The 19,653-nt window shown below is 44.9% G+C and overlaps 1 protein-coding gene across 7 annotated transcripts in view; it reads left to right on the forward strand.

The window, feature by feature from the left end:
• Nhsl1 (NHS like 1) overlaps nt 1-19,653 on the forward strand; it is a 232,848-nt gene that overhangs the window by 88,844 nt on the left and 124,351 nt on the right. For 2 of the 7 annotated variants that reach the window (XM_031380506.1, XM_031380509.1), the window contains exon 1: nt 8,155-9,009. The exons of the other annotated variants lie outside the window; for them this stretch is intronic. In XM_031380506.1, the coding sequence (XP_031236366.1) occupies nt 8,808-9,009 (202 nt within the window). In that variant the 5' untranslated portion in view covers nt 8,155-8,807. Of the gene's footprint in view, nt 1-8,154; nt 9,010-19,653 lie in introns of those variants that run through there. 7 annotated transcript variants of the gene reach the window in all.

The raw sequence follows: 19,653 nt of genomic DNA on the forward strand, positions 1-19,653 counted from the left end.
GCACAAACGCACACACACGCACACACGCGCACACACGCACACACACACGCACACACGCGCACACACGCACGCGCACACACACGCGCGCGCGCACACACACACACACGCACACACACACACACACACACACGCGCACATTCTCAGATTTCTTTGTATAGACCTTGGTAAAGATCTAAGCACTTGTAGATCCTCTTCAGTACTTCCTTGCTTGCTTTCTGATGCCGCTGTGAGAATCTCCCTCAAATTTCCACAAAAGCAGACAGACTTCAGGAGGTGACACGTGCCTTGGGTGGCAGAGGCAGGTGGATCCCTAAGTTTGAGGCTAGCCTGGTGTGCAGAGCTGAGTTCCAGGACTGCCAGGGCTACACAGAGAAAAAACCAAAAACCCAAAACAAAAATGCTCTCTTGGAAACAAAAACAAAATCTCTCTCATGCTTGATAGCTTAAAGCAAGGAAGTGCGCTACTCTCTGCAGTCCTGGGGGCAGGAGGGCGGTGCTTTCTATAGCCCCACCCCACCCCCAAGGCTCCAGCTCCCTGCATCACTTCGCCCAGCTTCCAGCCCCAGCGCCCAGGGTGGAATCCCTTCCTCTCCGCCTTTATGCTTACCTTCTTTATCTCCCTCTTACACAGTGTGGGAAGGATGCATGAGCTTTCATTAAGTGCTCACCCAAGAGAACCCAGGATAATAGCCTCATCTAAATTTTTTTTTATTAAAGATTTATTTATTTAATTTATTTTATGTGTATATATGTGTGTAGCATTGTGTGCAGGTGCCTGCAGAGGCCAGAGGAAGGTGCTGCATTCTCTGGAACTGGAGTTACATAATCCAGTCAGAGATGTATTCACTCTCCCCATATAAGGTCATGCAGGCATTGCCCACCTACCTGGACTACAAAAACCAAGCAATTGTACTGTGGTTTATGTTCTATCAAGTCATTGTTTTTGCTAAAGTGTCTGCTGGCTAAATTCCATGGTATGATAGCCAGTTCTTTTCAGGATTTTAGCAGCTGGTTGTAAATTATTGCCAGCTTGAAATTGACCTTCTTTATAATCCATGGAAACTGGCAAATACTGCAAATCAAGTCTTCCTCCATTCCCCAGCACCCACACCAGAGACCTGCTGTACCAAAGCACCATCCATGGAGCAAAGCTCTCTAACCACAAGAAACTCCTCCCAATAAATAAACTCCAGGGCCTCACCTCAAGGCTTTGCTTGTCTTCCCACCCACTTTTTGTTATGCTCCAAGGAACTGTGAATATTTGTATGCTGTAATAAACATTTTTTCCCTCTGAGCTAGAACCTATCTTTCCTATTTTACAGCCTGGCTTATTTCCTAGCGGGGGATCAATACATACTTGAATGGATTCCTTTACTTGGCCTCTTTTCCCCTGACCCTGGAGATGACTCACAAGCTGATAAAAACTGAGGCCTAGGCAGTTTTACCCTCATCCCAACTATACATATTGTATTTCTCTATATTTATTTATTTGGAGCCAAACTTGAATTTAGGTTCGCTTGGTTTGTGGGTTTTGAGATGGGAGTCTCCCAGTGTAGCTTGAGCTGGCCTTGTGTTCGAGATCCTTCTGCTGTGCTAGTCAAGGTGCGCAAACCCACCTGACAGGAGTCTGAGTCCTGAGTGACAACAATCAAAAGCATTTTCAGCACTTTGTATCCAGTTCTGATGAATGGCACTGTTAGGTCTGCCTTGCTCTCTCGGATCACTGCTGGTGTTGCTGTGGTGCGGTTGTGTTTCTGACTTGGAACAGAAGTGTACTGAAAACTGGCTGAATTGAAAGCAAGCCTGTGACAAACCCAGCTGACACAGGGTGCTGGGTGAGCCATGGTGAATGTAGTTAGAATGCTAGAACAAAACGGAATGGTGACTGGAAACCCTTCTGTCAGAAACATCTACAGGGGGTGGGGGAAGCCAAAAGCAAACCAACCAAAAGAACTTTCCACTGCTTCTGATCTGTTGTTTTCCCCTGACACAGCCGAGGGGCCCCTGCCCATCTCTTTGGAGAACCAAGGGGAAAGTGAGGCTTCTTTTCTAATTTTGCTTTAGCATTCACTGCAACAATTACTGGGATAGGGCTCTCAATTGCGGAGTTTTGGTAGTTGAGAGCATGTATTTGCATCTGGACAAACTAAGACAGGCATGGAGTCTTTTCTGAAATGAAGCAGTGTATCGGTGTGAGTAATGAGGTTTTATTATTCACTCAGTCTTTAAATTCAGATTATCCTGGTAAGCTTAACTTTTGATTTTGGAGATTTGGTGATAAAGGATTGATCACCTTGACAGTCTGATTATATCTTTATCTTGAAACATAAACTTAAAAATATGGCCCATGGAAATGGATGGACGGCTCCGTTGTTCAGTCCTTCCCAGGGAGCCCCTCTGCTTCAGGGTTTGTTGGCTCCAAGGTGATCTGGACACTGTTTACCATCTAGCTGCTTTTTGGAGTTCAGAATTTCAGGCCCTTCCTCAGATCTGAATCTGACTGTGTATTTTAGTAAGATCCTCTGTGACCTCTGTGTTTCATAGCCTTATAAGAAGCTAACTGAGTAGGGAAGAAACATTAGTAACTGTAGCTGTCACTACAGAGCCCAGAAGCTTTCACAACAACCAAGTCAAGATTCTCAACGATTGCTTAGACTTTCTGTTCAGGAGTTTTACCCTTGACCTTTATGTCTGAAAAAATCCCAATGCTGATACTAGGTTTTAGGGAATTTTCTCACCTGAACCCCTTGGTACAGACTTTGGCTTTGACATTTTGGCTGTTGACTGCTTCACCACCTCTGATGGCCTCCGTGCTCTGTCACCTGCATCCTGTGTCGCACTGCTGATGTTATTCCTTACAGTGTGCTTCACCTCAGGGGACCCAGGGCACTGACACTGCCATATTGTTCCTGTATCAAGTGATCCCATGGGACCAGAGGGGTAAGGCTCAGGGTGTCAGATCTTCAAGCCTTTTCTGACTCACAGATGTGGAATGGTAGACAAATGTGTAGTCTCTTCATGTCAAAACAGCATTACTCGTTCATACAAAGGAACAAATGCCTTCTAAAGCTGGACCTTTTAGCCCAAGTTGGCACAGAAGTTCTGATTTTCCTGTCTTGACACCTAGTGTGTTGGGTTGGAGACTACAGGTCCAGTTTGCATTTTATTTTAAGACCCGGACTATTGTAGCCAAGGCTGGTCTTGTTAGCATTCCTTCTAGGCTCCACCCCACAGTTTCCTGGCAACAGGTATGCCTGACTCACTATAAAAGGGCTGCTTGCCCCCTCCTCTGTCTCTTACTCTCTCTTACTCTATTACCCTCTCTGTCCCTTCTGTCCCCATTCCTCTCCCCCCTCCTCTCTACATGTTCCTGGCCAGCCTCCTCTCTGTCTATTCCTCCACATCCCCATCCTCAACTCTCCTCCCCATGCCCTAAATAAACTCTATTCTATACTATATCCATAGTAGTGTGTCAGGTACCTCAGGGGGAAGGGATGCCTCAGCATGGGCCTGCAGAGGCATCCTCTTCTACCTCACCATACCATGCCTCTAGCAAGCATATCCCGGTTCTTTCTTTTTTATAAATCACAACAGGTCTGAAGCTCCCTGTCAGGCAAGGACAACCATGAGCTTCCGATCCCCCTTGCCTATCTTCTGAGTGTTGGGATTCCGATCCCCCTTGCCTATCTATCTTCTGAGTGTTGAGATTACAGGCATTACCAACCCCCCCCACCCCCCCACTCCCAGAGCCAATATTTGTTGCTTTTGAACAGTGATGCAGTGGTAGGTGAGCGTGGTAAAGGAAGGAGAATTCAGTGTCCTGAGGGTGTGGCCGTGGGAATGACATGACCTTGCCTTTGTGTTTTTGGTTTGTTTCTTAGATACAGGCAACTGGGGCCATCCCAGGACTTGGGAGAAACAGAAAGGTAGATGAGAAGTTCCAGGTCAATCTTGGCTATGTATGGAGTTTGAGCCTAACCTGGACTCCTTAAAGCCCCGCTTCACCTAAACAAACACCGTACTAACCAAGCAAAAACCAAGCACCCATTCCTCAAGTCAGACTAACAGGAACTGGCTCACAGTTCCTCCGTGGAGGTAGACTTGAATTATTAGTGTGTGCAAACTACTGCCTAGAAAGATTTTCACTTAACTCTGCTCTTTAATTATTCATAAGAAGTGACAGTTGGAAACCTATTGTACCCTGTCCCAGAAGTAAAAGGTCCCTGAGGGTCGTCTGGGAGATTTGGGTGGTGATATGATAAGGGACACATTGTGCCGTTCTCTCCCTCCCCCAGTTCAAGCTGTCTACTGCTGTGCGTGCCTCCTGCCCCTTTTGTCTCTGTTCTAAAGCCTTCAGATTGGCTCCCTATCACTGTCCAGGGTGACCAAGCATACCCACCCAGCCTACAACCCAGCACTGTTCTCTAGTGGGCCCTCCTTCCCTCCTTGCTTCAACAGAGCAGATGAGGTACACATGGAAATTAGAAGTCACTTAGAAGCCAAAAGAACTCATGGCACTTGAAATGAATTCCTCCTCTTGGCTGGCATTTTCCACAGATGGCAAGTAGGGTAATTTCATGCCTGATTAGAGGAGGGGTTTGTTTCACAGTATATCCTGCCTTGTTTAACAATTTTTATTACATGGAGAACTTTACATTGACTCCCTTCCATTTTAAGGATGTTGGTATATATTGATACTTGAAAAGCAAAAGGCTTCTAAATGGATCCACCCTATCCCATTGACTCTTGGTAAAAAAATAAATGTCTTTAAATTCATGGGCATTGACTCAGGCTGTAGAGCTTTCCCTGATAATGTTTTGGTGCGCCTCAGTTTTTGTAGATAACTTTATTTTTTAAATTATTCCTGAAATAATACATTTTCTCCTAGTATTATTAGTAGTGATTGACAAGTGACCCAAAAGGGGCAAGACTTAATATAAAAGAGACAATCAGTCGTGAGCTTGATACAGATCCATCCTGGCATCATCATCAGCCATCTGACCTTTGGGCTTCAGTCACAGAAGTAAAGGATAAAGGAGCCCGAGGGAGGGAGGCAGCTGTGACAAAGCCTTGTATAAAGCAGCGCATTCTGTGAGGCCTCAGACTTCCGATAAACATATAATTTCAGCGAGCTTGTTTATCTGCTTTCCTGGTGCCTGAAGCACAGCCTCGGCAAAGTGGTAGGGAGCAGTACACACACACACACACACACACACACACACACACACACACACACACACGATGATGGCGGCAGCCCTTGCAGTGTGGCAGCTTGCTGGCAGGAGGATACACGGGAAGACCCAATACAGTGAGGAGCAGAACCAAATCTGTTCACCAGGTCTGTTTAAAAGGTCTGAGAATACCCGTCTCATAGCCTTTCACGGGTGTGTGTGTGTGTGTGTGTGTTAAATTATGACATTTTGAAATGCTGAAGATTCTGACTGGTTATTTGAGAAAGCCAATGAAAGGTACCCAAGTCCTCAATAGCAATATTGTGAAGATTACCACACTGTGTGTGATGTGTGAGGTACACAGTACCCATGGCCCTGGGTCCATTGATTAAGGTATGTGTTCTTTGTAGTTGCTAAATGAATATAATTTGAATGAGTGTGGTAGCTTCTGAAGCAGCCCACTTAGGTTCTTCTAAGATAACTGGAACCCACATGGAGCGTGAATAAAGCTGTGACCTCCAGGGCTGCCTAGAACCATTGTATTTGCTGTTGGCCAATAGCAAGTTTGATCCAATTGTTAAATTAATGTTTGTGATTTTCTTTGTATTAGCAAATAAATATTTAATCGTCTAGGCCAGTGGTTCTCAACCTTCCTAATGCCATGACCCTTTAACTCAGTCCTCGTGTTATGGAGATCCCCAACCATAAAATGATTTCATTGCTGCTTCATAACTCTTATTTTGCTACTGTTATGAATCATAATGTAAATATCTGATATATAGTATATTTGATATGTGACCCCAAAGAGATCAACACCCACAGATTGAAAACCACTGACCTAGGCCATAGATGACTCAGTACATGGAGGATCAGTTAATCAATTCTGTTTTGTAATTTGTAGGAACAGTTTCTAGAAATCCAGTTTGTTAGTGTGCCTACATTTAGGGTAAAATTGTTTTTTTTTTTTTTAAATAACTTCACCTATCTGTATAAATATAAACAACTTTAAGAGACAGTCTCGAGTCTTGGCTCTCGTAGGCCAGTTATTTCTCTTGGTTGCTTGCAGTGAGTTTTTAGGTTCTTGCTGGAGTGTGCAAGCTGGGACGTGTAAGGAGTGTATGCTGGTTACCGGACTGGGCGCACTGAGACTGCACACACAGAGGCCTGTTGATGAGGATTCAGCTGTATCAGGGACAGCAAGGGCTTCACTGGGAAGCTTAGATACCTTTAAGTTACAGCTGTGAATTACAGTGCAGCTATAAACAAGGTGTGGGTAGCAAGCTGGAGAGAATTGTGCACATCGTCTGGGGCCCATGCGTTCTTAGACGGCAGAAGTAGGTATTAGGGAGCGGTCCCGCCGAAGTTGTCAGGCTAAGCAGCATTGAGAGCTCTTCCATTTTTCTGAGGTGCTTTTTAAAAATTCCTCATTTTTTTTGTATTTTTAATTCTTTTTACTTGTTGTTCTCATGAGACTGGATGTCACATACCCAGGCTGGCTGCTCTATTTATAGTGGAAGACAGTCCTCTGCCTTCACCTCTAAAGTACCAGGAGGATGGGTGTGTACCACTGGGCCTGACAACTCTATTGTCTCTGTACTTGTAATAATGGTCAGTGTAGACACTAGACACATCATTGAAAATGAAGAACTGAGGTAGGTAGAACCAGCACACCCGGTTGGCGTGAACTTTAGACGCAGTGGTATCTGATACATGTATAACCTGCTTCCCATCCCTGACCACTGCTCTGGCATGGGGTATGTATGGGTTTGGGTTTGGGTTTCTCCTTCTGGAACTTGAGGGATTTCGGCAACATTTAGGTGTCTTGAGAACCCTTTAGCTTTTCTGACCTCATCAATGCCAAGGACTGTTTTCTCAGTTGGCTCTTCAGTCCCTGTGTCTTTTTGTGTAGCATGAGAATCTACTACTGCCTTAGGGACACTTTGCTCTGTATTATCTTCAGTGAACACCCCAGCCCTGGCATGCTTGAAGAAACCTTTCTTTCAGTCTTGGAGAATTGGAACAGACTTGTGACACAAAGTTTGCCTTTAGAATTTTTTGTTCTAAACAGGGTTTCCCTGTGTAGCCCTGGCTGTCCTGGAACTCAACTCGTAGACCAGGCTGGCCTTGAACTAGAAGAGCCTCCTGCCTTTACTTCCTGTGTGCTAGGATCAAAGGCATTTGCCTCTGCCCAGCTGCTTTTAGAACCTCTAATCAGTTTATTTTGCAGTAAACTTGTTAGTGTTTATATGACTGATTCTTTGCTTGTTGCTGTCTGCCTCACTGAGTTTCACTCTGCCCCCCCCATGCTGCTGTTTGGGACCAGGGCACCCCAAGAAACTGGGGCGGGGCGTGCAATGCATTGCAAGGTTGGGTTTCTAGGTTCTTTGCTTTTATCAGCAGCTGATTGCTTTAGCGTCGTGTTTTTGTTGTTGGTAGTGGTTTTTTTCACCCTAGATAGAATTCTCTCTGATTGGGTGGCCATTGAAAGGCAGAGGAGTATTGTCTCCTGGGGCCAGCCTGATGGGGTGTGCTTGGCCCCATATTCTGCCCGCTTGTGGCAGAAGGGGAGGCAGGAACAGGTGCAAACATGGCTGCATTTCACCTTTTCTGAAAGCAGGAAGTGAAGTGAAACTGCTTAGCTTATCCTTGATCCTGGCATTCCTTAACCTGTGTCCCCACCCCCACCCCCGGAATGCGGGACTAGAAACCGCATTAAAAGGGCTTCTGGTGACCACACTTTTTCAGAAGTGGGTCCAATAGTCGGCAATCAAGTTCTTTTTGTGATGTGCAGAGAGATGTCTACATTCTGCACAGGCTTGCTTTTCTATTGCTTTGTAGGAGTTCAGAAGTTTGAGCTACCACTGAAGTATGGTCTGTGGAGGGGCGGGGCTCTCTGTCGCCAATGAGGTGCCTTCAGTGTCGGGCAAGCCTATCATCTTTCGCAGGAGTGCTTACTCTGTAATCCAAGCGATAGCCACGCAGCCTGTTTTATTGTTTGTGGAGTCCTGCGGCTAGGAGCGCTTCCCAGACGGGAAGGAGGGCAAGTGGGCGGTTTATGATCCTGCCCTGTGCCGAGACAACAGAGCCGAACCCTTTGATTTCTCCTGAGTAACCTGTGTGGGTGAACTTTAAACTGGGGGCCTGCTTGACGCTGGATCTTTTTCTGCAGGGTGAGGAGTTAGCTCCAGAGCCTGGCTTTCTGCCTTTAGAAGGAAAGATGCCCTGGAGAGGCGTAGGATTCCATTTAGTGATGCTAGCCATACAGCCAAGAGTCGGGGTACCTTGGCTCTCCTTCGCAAAGTCTTGGCAAGTGTGTCTGAAATGACTGTACTGTTTCTTTTTCTAAAGCTTGTACTTCTATGTATTTCTTATTATTTTTATTTTTGCCTGTGGACCTTCCACCAGAAATTGGTGCTACAATGTGGCTAGAGTAAACCTTTTTTTTTTTTTAATTCTTTAATCCTTCATTTTCCTTTTAATCGGCACGCAGAAGCACAAAGCCTGCCTGCCTCTCAGCCTTGTCTGGTTAAGTGGGAAGGGGCAGGCCCCTTTCAAGGATCCGGGCCAATTCTAAAAAGCCAGCATTTTGTTTGTTGGGCTGCCCTTTGTCTCTAGAGGATTTTGATGTGAAAGAAGATGAAAAAGGAAGGCTCCTCAGGTTCCTTCAGAATCAAGGCAAGCCCAGGCTCCCTCTCACGTGCTGTGAGTTGGATAAATTTCTCCTCCCTGTCCAGGCAGACAAAGAGGCTGTTTCGCAGTGATGGAGAGCTGTCCGTTTGTGGGCAGCAGGTGGAAGCAGATGATGAGAACTGGATATACAGGACCCAGCCCAGAAAAGGTGACTTTATTTTATTCTTAATTTAAACATCTTTTTAAAAGTTTGTTCTATAGAATTCTTTGTTCCTGCCATTGCTGTCCTGTCATGTCTTCTCCTGCTCCATCAGGAGAAGTTTTTGTGCTAGAACTAAGCACCATTCATTTGTTTACACGTCTAAAATAAAACGGTTCTGCCAAGATCCAGCTTGAGACTGTGTAGCCTTCCAAGAAGGTTAAATAGCTGTGTGTGCTGCGGGCGCTCTCCCTCCCTTCCCCAGCCCAAGCTCGACTGTGACTTAGGTATCACTCAGATGGGTTCATCTGGTCTGGGGCAAGTCGTGAGCTCGTTCTTGAAACTGCTCTGAGAAAGCTTGGTGGGGGGGGGGGCTGTCAAGGGTCTCTTTGCAGCGTTCTTCTGAGAAGATGAATGAGTTTGGTGAATGTGTGACTTAGACAGGTATTGAGTGTGACACGGAGGAAAAAGGACACAAGGGGTTTACCTTGGCTAAAAGAGTTTTGGATTTCTGTCAAGTTCCTCGTCGGACCAGTGCTGGTTCTCAGGATTAGTATGTTAGACCCCCCTGGAAGGTAAGGAACACTATAGTCCTGCTGGAAGACAGGGGTGCATCCTAGTATTTTATAACACTCCCTCCCTATTTTCTGTATAGAATTTCTGACGTCTGCCAATTAGGATGTCTGCTGTAGCGACTGAACTGTTTAGCTCCGAAATGGTTTCTTGGTTGGATTTTGTCCAGAGTCCAGCAGGGAAGCACTCCTGTGTGTTACAAAGGAGCCTAGTCCAGACACTGCCAGGACCGTGTGTGACTTGTTCACAGTTCTCCCTCTGCCAAGAGAAACCTTGCTGGGCCATCTCAGGAACCTATTCTTCCCTCTCCTTTGGGAACCCAAACTGCAGAAATGTGAGAATTAACTAACCTGCATGCTTCTGGGTACATGGTCACTGCACACTCTGAGAATCAAAACAGCTATTTGCAAGGACAATGGGTGTTAACTCGATTGTGTTTGCCTGTTGAACTGGCAGAGGAAGGGCTGGTTAATATTTTTTGAAGATGTCAGTTGTTTATTGTATCGAGGAGTTGGTTACCAGTGGTCTACCCATGCTGAGCTTTAAAACCTGGCTTTGAGTTCATACTGTATAATTGCCAGCATGGAAACAGGCATCTGCTGTCTGGATGAAGCTGGGTAGTTCACATCTGTGTAGTCCTTTTCTAGACCAGGGACAACCTGTGGTTTTGGTAATGTTTGAACCAAGCGAGTGTGTAGGGTGGACACCATGGTGCTGTGGTTACAAGGGGGTACACTTTTGACTCCCTTTAGCCTTTGCCAGAAGTTGCTTCTCAGAACTTACTTTGCTTCAAACCAACTGCTATCAGGTTTCTCTTGAAGGGTGTATTCGTGTGACCCTGTGGCTTTCTTTAGGACTCTCACTGTCCATGGTTCATGGAAGTTAACATTAAAGGGAGAGAGACTGAATTTGTATGCCTTTGGTTTAGTTGGAAAGTGAAGCAAGCAGTGTATACTTGACTTGTAGGAAATAAAGAAGTCATTGTGAAGGGCCAGGGCACGTTCTAAAGGAAGGCAGGACTTGTTTATTTATGATCCGTTCCTTTTGTCCCTTCATGTAACAGGGGCACTGTAGCCTCCTGTACCTAAATGCGGGCTCACTACAGTGTGTACACTTTATAGGTTCTTAGAAATAATTGCCCCAGAATAAAATATTATCATTTTGACATATGAGGTTAGGGGAAATCTGTAAAAGGCTGCCCGTATATTACAAATCACAGAATTATATTGTTTCTATGTCTGGCTCTCATCCTTGACAGATTGTCTTAGGGGCATGTTCTGACAGTTGGTCTTTATTCATCATAACTCTTTCCTCTGCAGAGACATCGAAATGACACTTGTTTATACTAGCCAATCAAAAGAGGAACCATCTTTAAGGAAATGCATGCAAAGCTTTGGTTGTTATTCTGATGTGAATGTGTATTCCTTGGATTAGCAGCCACTGCAGTAGGTGACCGTTAAGATAGGGTCACAGATATAAAAGCACCTAGGAGTTTCTGCTATGACGGGAGTGTGAGGGACTTCCATCTCTAACTCCTAGAACATGAGTAGACTTTTGATTGATGGACGTTTTTGAAAAACTCTTGTCCTTTTCTCCCCGCCCCCTCCCCTTCAGCCCTGACAGATGGAGGTGGGGCAGTGGTCACTGGGAAAGTCAACCTTGCTTGTGCCCTGTAGGGTCTGGGGAGGCTGGCTTTGCAGGTCCTTCTTCCAGTTCCAAGCTGCATCAAGGATAGACTGTCTGTTGTTGCCCACTGTTACCAGGTAACACTTCTTAAGAAGCATAGCCAACCCACTGGGTCCTTGGTGGATACTAAGTTGAATAACACATCCACTCGTTTTGCACAGTAGAAGGCCCTTTTAAATGAGTCTCTAGGCTGCTCAGTAACAGTAACAATGCAAGTTCTCACATGGCTAACTTTGGGGGATGCTATTTATTTACTTATTTCTTGAGACAGAGTGTCTCTACATAGCCCTTGCTGTCCTGGAACTCATTATGTAGACCAGCATGGCTTTGAACACACAGAGAGCTGCCTTTGCCTCCTGAGTGTTAGGATTAAAGACATGCGTCACCATGCCTGGCTTTGCATGGTTACTTTTGAAGATGTGTATCACTGCAAGCAACAAGCCATAGTCTTTGACTTTGTTGCTTACACTCCAGAAACTAAGATAAAATAATAGCTTGAGATTTCTTGGAAGACTCTATTCTGAGATTAGAAGTGACCAGTAGGTATCTTTCTACTACCTTTAAAAAGTTGCCTGAAGTGGGGCTGAAGAAAGGGCTCAGAGGTTAAGAATCCCTACTGCTCCAGCAGAGGACCTGAATTCCATTCCCATGACCTAGGTCAGGTGGCTTACAGCTGCCTGTAACTACTGCTCTAGGGGATCTGACACTGCCTTGGGACTATAGGGCCATCTGAACTCAAATGCATATCTCTCCTTTCCCTATATACATATAATTGAAAAAAGTGAAGCTACCGGAGATTCATATATATACACATAGGTTCAAAGCAATCACCACTAAGTACTTAGTCTTATTTTGTCACAGTACCTATGAATTGCAAAAGTCTCTTGTCCTGACGTTTGTGTTTCGGGAAGTAAGAGTGAGTGGTTAACAGTCATCAGATCTTTTGTGCTTGCTGGGATGTGACCCACTTCAGCATAGCATGCTTCAACTTAATTATAAAAACAAGAATGGAAATTGCTCGTCAGTGAATCAGGAGCAGTGTCATTAGATGCTGGAGTGAGAGAAAGTGAGAGTGTAGCTGCACAGCAGGCTTCCAGGTAGTTAACCTTTGCTGTGACTGGAGGAAGGCTCATGGGAGGAACCTTGCTTACTGTATTCTGGGTGGAGGACATGGAGATGCATAGGTCCCCACACTGCAGCCTGTGTGTCTCTGCTTCCACAGAAAAGCATCGAAGGCATCTGAGGGGTGGCTAAAAACACTAACTGTGGAAAAGTACAACTAGCTTAAAGAAGGCCCAGGAAAGGGACTTTGTCTGAAATAACTTTTTCATGTTTTCTGTGGTCTTCTCGCTGTAAGCGTGGAATTAACCAGTGTTTCGGGAGCGTTTCTTCACCAGAACACTGGAAGGCTCTCAGGGAAAACTAATGACCCATCTCCATCCTGTGCTTCCCTTTCCTGCTCACTAAAAGAAAATCAAATGAGGTGAGGTGGCGGAGTGTCCTCTCATTGCCCAGGGCACGTTTTGTTTCACCCCAGCTTTCCCTTGGATAGGGGAGGCATGATTGATGATTCTGGAACTGACAGGTCTACAAATAGGGAGGTTAACTGACACGCAAAGCCTTGTTTTAAATAACATTTTTATTCTCTCCATGTGGATTTTACTTACCATCATCTGAACTTAGTAACATTATCAAATCTGACTCCTCTGTATTTCAGTGCTTCTAATTTCAAATGTGGGGGATAGAGATACAGCTTCTAGGAGTGAGGCCCTGGATTTACTTCCTGGCACCTCTTGCCCTATGCCCCCCTTCCCACCTTCCAACCCTCCCCCCAACCCCTTCCCTCCCAAACCCCCAGAGAGCAGCCTTTGTAGGTATTAGGGATCATGAACAATTTGTGTACTAGATAATAATTCTTTGCATCTAAGAGCTATATGTAAATTGTGTGTAGGAGCTATGTTTCAGTTTACCCCAGTATCCCTCCTTATAAGAGAGTAGCAGAAAACAGGCCCACTGTGCACAGTTGGATACTAATGACCAGATGTTCTAATGGGGAAAAATGGTTTACCAAGACCTAATGCAGCAAGTTCAAATTCTTACCTTTTTTTTTCCTTTTTGGTTTTTCGAGACAAGGTTTCTCTGTATAGCCCTGGCTGTCCTGGAACTCACTCTGTAGACCAGGCTGGCCTCAGACTCAGAAATCCACCTGCCTCTGCCTCCCAAGTGCTGGGATTAAAGGCGTGCGCCACCACTGCCCGGCAGGTTCTATTATTTCTAATAGTAAAGCACTTTTAAAATTGAGAGACTCAGGAACAGCACTGACATTAAGAAAGGCTAAAAGGCGTTGGTAAGTATTGTTAAAGTAACATTCCAAATTGGCGCTTCAAACTAAGCAAGCTTTCTTATTCTGAGGGCTACTCTGTTAGGAAAGTGGTTAAATGGACTTTTCTCTTAACAAATGCGCTAAGACAGTGTTCTCAGTGTGTGCCAGCTTGCTTTCCTTCTGAAGTTCCTGTGGAAGCTGACATTCCGTGAAGGAGACAGAGAGTGCTCCTTAATATTTTACCGGTTCCGGGGAGACCACCCTTTATTGGCCTTTGATTATTTCTTTTTCCTTTTAGGCTGGCAGTCTCAGTTGCCTCTGTACCTTGTTTTATTGTAAAAATGACCCTTTTCTGGTAATTAAATTGTGGAGTTTTTATTGAAATGACGTTTGAACCAATATCCTCCCTTTTTTAACTTGAAAAAGTTTGTGGCTAGTTTGAAGATTAGACACTTCCTTAAATGACTTGAAGTGTCTTACTAGTGAAGTAAGGCGCATTCTGCTAGGGCTTCAGCTTAAAAGTGAGTAATTTTTGCTTTTTTTCCATTGTTGAAATATCTTTACTAGGTGATGAAAGCTTTTTAGAACTGTATTTTGTTTTGTTTCATTTTGTTTATTTATTTATTGAGACTGATTCTCATTATGTAGCCCTGATGGGCTTGGAACTTGCTATGTAGCCCAAAGTGGCCTTGAATTCACAGAGATTCACCTGCCTCCTAAGTGCTGGCACTAAAGGTATGTGCTACCAAACCCAGCTTTCGATTTTTTATTTATTTATTGACCTTTGATTATTTCTTTTTCCTTTTAGGCTGGCAGTCTCAGTTACCTCTGTACTTTGTTTTATTGTAAAAAATACCCTTTTTGGTAATTAAATTGTGGAGTTTTTATTGAAATGATGTTTTTTTATTTTTTATAATTTTGAGAATGTTATACATTTATAAGTATTCAATATTGTTTCTTTAATTTTGAGGGTTTTCTTAAACTATACTATTTCCCACCAAGTTAAAGGTTTGTTGTTCCTTTTTGGTTTTTTTTTTGGAGACAGGGTCTCACCATGTAGCCCAGGCAGCCCTGAAATGCAGTGTAGAGGAGGCTATCCCGCTGCTCTTTTCTGGGCTTCCCTCCTCACCTGCTCTCTCCATTCTTGTTGCATTTTGAGTCATCCTTGGGTCTACCCTTCTTCCAGAGTGATATTTCTAAGCTGCATACTCACTCAGGTTAGTCTGTAGGGCTCACCACTGTCTCCTTGGAGGCCCCACCCCTTAACACAGCACAAAAATTATGCGCTCTGACCTGTTGGTGCCCATTGTGACGGGGGTGTGCGGACTTACTGCTCTGTCACAAATCCAGGAGTCGTACCTCATTCCTTCCTCTTCCTGTTCCCAGAAGGCGGCAGGCACCCCCTGTACCTGCTCCTTTCTTATATAACCTTCCAAATTCACCGTTTAAGGCTGCACCGATCACTTCCTTCTCAGTTACTTCCCTGCCTTCCTCATCCCCTGTAACTGCCTTTTTCGGACTTACTTGCTTACTTTAGTCTGACTCTTGAACTTGACAGCCAAGTCTTTTAGGACAGAAAGGTATCCCTCCTCCCGCCAAGGCTGGGCACTTAGTAAACTAAGCTGCCGCTGGCTGGCTGGCTGTGGCTGCTCTCAGGTGAGCGTTCATCAGGCACGTTGTAGAAACACCTGATCATTTTGACTATTGAGCAAAGTTTAGTGAGCAGTGATGAGTTAGGAGAGGAGTGACAACCATCTGGTGAGGAGAAGCTGTGGTGCAGTGTTATTATGGACTTCTCTCAACCATTTTCCTTGCTTTCACTGTGAAGGCCGGGCTGATTCTAACACAGACAGCAGTCCTGAGCAATGCAGATGCCGGTCTCTACTTGGAATCCCCAGTAGGTTTCCTTCTCAGATGCTTCAATGGCCATGCCTTTGACAGTGTTTCCTGCCTGTCTCCTCTCCAGCCCCTCCCCTCCCCTCCTCTCCCTCCCCTCCTGCCCTCTCCCCTCACCCCCCTCCCAGGGGGCCATGCTTCTTGTGGTGCCACTGCCTCTGCTTTCCTAGAGCAGCTTTGCACCTGCTCCTCTCTCTGTCACCTCTGCAGTTTTCAGTCAGCAGTCAGCTAGTATGTTAGTTAGATGGTCACAGTGGCCTCCCTCTCCTCCTGACCTTTGTATCACCCACCCCCTCCCCTCTCCAAAACATTCACCGCCATCTAATATGTTATACATTTTATGCGTTTATGTTCAATGTTGTCTATATCCTCCAAGTGGAATTTCGCCTCCCAGTCAGGAGAGATGTGCGCCGCCAGCTTGGTAAGCAACATTTCCCCTAGCTTGATATATTTTAAGTGAAGGAGTGAATGATGTTGGTGTCTGCTCCAAATGTGGACATTTTGTTCCTATTACCTGCTAATTGTATGATTGGGAACAGTCACATAAACTCTTTCCGAGGAATGGTGTACTGTCTATTCAAAGATTACTAGCAGATACAATTTTTAAAATGAAAATGTGTATTTTTCTTAAATACTGTGTTTCCTTAGAGTAGTGGTTCTCAACCTTCCTAATGTTTCAACCCTTTAATACAATTCCTCATGTTGTGGTGACCCCCAATCATGCAATTATTATGTTGATACATTATAACTGCAATTTTGCTGCTGTTGTGAGTTGTGATGTAAGCATGATATGCAGGATATCTGACATGTGACCCTTGTAAGATGGTGATTCGACTTCCCTGTTGCATCCTACAGGTGAGGACCACTGCCTTAGAAGTTGCCTGTGGCTGGATGTAATGGTACCAGCTGTTGGGTTGTAATTTCTTCACTATCAGCAGCTAAGTGATTCAGAGCATACTTTTTTTTTTTATTAAGGTAGCATACAGTGCAGAGTTTCAGTGTAGAAGCAAGTATCTTTGGAGTGGTTATCTAATCAGGTATAAGCTATGACTGTATTTATGTAACCCTTCAGAGAACCTACCCATTAGTATTTTTGTCAGATCCTGAGATAATCAAAGGTTTACATTGAAAGCCATGTCTGAATCTCTCAGATCAGCTCTACTTATTAGCATATTAGCTGGTATTTGGTGAATGCTTATCAGGGCTGAACACTACACATAACACTGTACGTGAATTAATACATATTGTCTAGGTATCATAAATGGCCAATAAAAGTAGCAATTGATTTGATAATCAGGATAGGGTGAGATTATTAGAATGGAACTGGTCATGACATTTCCCAGTAATAAGACAAGAACCCTTGCATAATTTTCAGACAGAGGAGTGACATTGGCAATAACGTGGCCATTTTGGAGTCACCGACTCAGTCCTTTTTGGTTTCAGGAGGACGTGCTTTCTTCCCCTCCTGGATTTACAGCTCTTTGAATCCTCCTCCGTGCCTCCCCTTTATTTTGTAAGTCAGTGCACAGGTGTTATGGGAATCCAGGATCAGTAGACCATGGGGGCATGGCGGGCCAAATGGAGCAGAGCAGAGAGAATTAGAACTAGGCCATCTAGGTACTTCATGAGAAGAGATAGGCATGTAGTGAAATTATTGTCTAGTCACACAAGGAGAGCAGTTATGGAACTACAGATTGCCCCGCTAGGCTGTCTTCACTAGGCAACCTCATGGGTTTATAGTGACATGTTTCTGGAGTAAAGCCTGAGGTTTTAAAAGTACTGTTAAATTTGTTTTAGCCGTGTGAAAGGCAGGTGGCTGGTACCTTAGATTCGGACTCTTTTCAATGAACGGCATCATTTGTGATGATCACTGCCCTAATGCGTGCGATTGGGAAATGTTTTAATAACCAACCCCCATACTCTTTCTGTACATGCATAGGCCTTGTGTGAGGCTCGAGGAGCCTGGAGCTAGCTATGGTGCGATGTCTCTGATCAGACTTTTACATTCCACAAAGCATATCTGTCTTCCCTAGAAGGAGCTTGTTAATTTGTTTTCCCAGTTGGCACTTCTTATGTCTGCTGCTCCACTTTCCAGGATAATCCCTTGGTTCCCGTGAACATTTTATGCCATGTTCCATGAATACACGGAGTGGGGACTTGCGTGAGTTTCTGTTGCTTACTAGATATAGTAAATCAGCCTTCTGAGAAAGCCATACCAAGTAGCAAGCCTCTTCTAGGTCCAGTGTGGGAATGGCTTAAATTAGAGGTCACATGGAGGGGCACATGTCTTGGATTTTCCTTAGCAGTCTCACAGTAGGTGGCATTCGACCATATCATTTTCTTGCATTCTTACTTTTGGAAAAAGACCATGCTAGAGCCATAATGAGTGGAAGATAACAGGAGAAGGACAGTACTGAAGTAGAAGGCTCTAAGAAAGGAGAGATCAAGCAAGAGCCCTCTTTGGCATTGTTTCCTCTTTGCTGGGAGTTTTCTCTGGTAAGGAGTGCCTGTCTTTGATGACTTGGTCAGATTTCCAGGATGACAAGCTGTGTGTCTCAGGTTTCTTAAGACACAGCTCGACATTTCCCTATGTGGTTGGAAAGAGTGTGGACCGAGGGTCAGAGTTCAGCTGGTCACTCCTTAAAGAAGTCTAGTTCCGGAAGGAAGCCAGCAAGGGTGAGTTCCATGTCTTTTTGTCCTTCCTGGGGGACAGCTTTAAGCAACAACCACAGGCAGCTGAGGCTTCAGTAAACTGTATCCTTTGATTTTTGTCCTCTGTCCCCTGAGGCTCGCTGTCACTTTGTAACCAGAAACTCATCAGTTTCGGTAGAAACTGGGTTTCCAGTGTTCCTGGGGTGCATTCTGAGATAAGCTGGAAGTCGTCTTTGCACCCAGGTGAGTATTGCTTTAGTCTCGGTTGGTCAGAGCTTCTTTTACAAAGCATCACAACTCCAGTTGGCAAAGGTTACCTTCATGGCTGGTTGTGGCTGGCGCACCTTGCCTGTTGGGTTCTTATTTACATATTTTTTTTTTCCCTCAGCAAAAGAAAGCACAGAGAGTGCTCTGATTTCCCTGAGAAAGAGATTCAATGTCTACCTTACAGTCATTTTATTGCTTAGTTAATCAACACACTCCATTCCTAGAATAAAAAGATGTTTGAAATGATTCTTTTTCCCCCCTTTGTTAGCTTCCTTAGTGTGTTTGCCTGGATGTTGCCTGACCTGAGCGTTCTGTGTCTGCTGGCTTATAAGGGATTTTCAGATGGTGTGTGTTGTTTTGTGTACTACTACGTTCATTGTGAGACTGGAGTGAGGGTGTGTCTCACCCCATGTGACCTTGCTCACATCCCAGTGTCTGAGACATGAATTGGTTTAAATTACTGTAACCAGGGGCTGCTTATACCACTTGAGAAATGTTGACGCTCATCTGTTTATTTCAGCCACCAATAAAAACATTTTTTTTAACTAGTTTCTGAAAATTGAGTTGGGGTCCCCTCCCACTGCCCATAAATAAAGGCTCATTTTAGGAGAGGACAGAATCTTCTGCAGTGGAACCATGGTTTGAGTATTTGGCTCTCAGTCACCAAACATGTTGATTGAGGTTGTTTGCCTGTCAGAGGTGTTCCCAACTTCACCTTGGATCTGGATAATGAATAATCTCCTCGTTTCCTAGTCTATATGTGGTTGAGCTGTGCGCACACACGAAGACTCTGGGAAACTCTGCCTGCCCTGTGTGTCTGCCTAGGAGACCCCTAGCTCTTACTTACCCACCCTTACTGAGAGTACGTGTTAGTCCTGACCTCGTTAGCTGTGTTATTCCCTGTTAGATCACAGCCTTGAATCAGTAATATGATACTTTCAGCCAGCGTCACTTCTTTCCACAGTGTAGAAAGGTCTGGAAAATCTCAGGCACCTTGAGATTCAGCGTGGGTTAGGGCTGCACCTGAGAAAAACACCGAGTGACACTGAAGCATTTTCCCGACGGCTGAAATTCCTTGTCTGGGTTTTCCTCCATGCCACAAGCTCAGGATCCCAAGTGTCAGAAGCAGTCCTTGAAAAATGGCAGCAGGGCAGAGCAGTTTCCAGTGTGAGCCTCATCGTCTGCCTCAGCATGACATCCTGCCACATTCACGCGAATGCTCATCATGTGGGCTGATTCCCTGCACCTGCTGGCTG

The sequence above is a fragment of the Mastomys coucha genome, unplaced genomic scaffold, assembly GCF_008632895.1.
Source record: "Mastomys coucha isolate ucsf_1 unplaced genomic scaffold, UCSF_Mcou_1 pScaffold2, whole genome shotgun sequence".
NCBI lineage: Eukaryota > Metazoa > Chordata > Mammalia > Rodentia > Muridae > Mastomys > Mastomys coucha.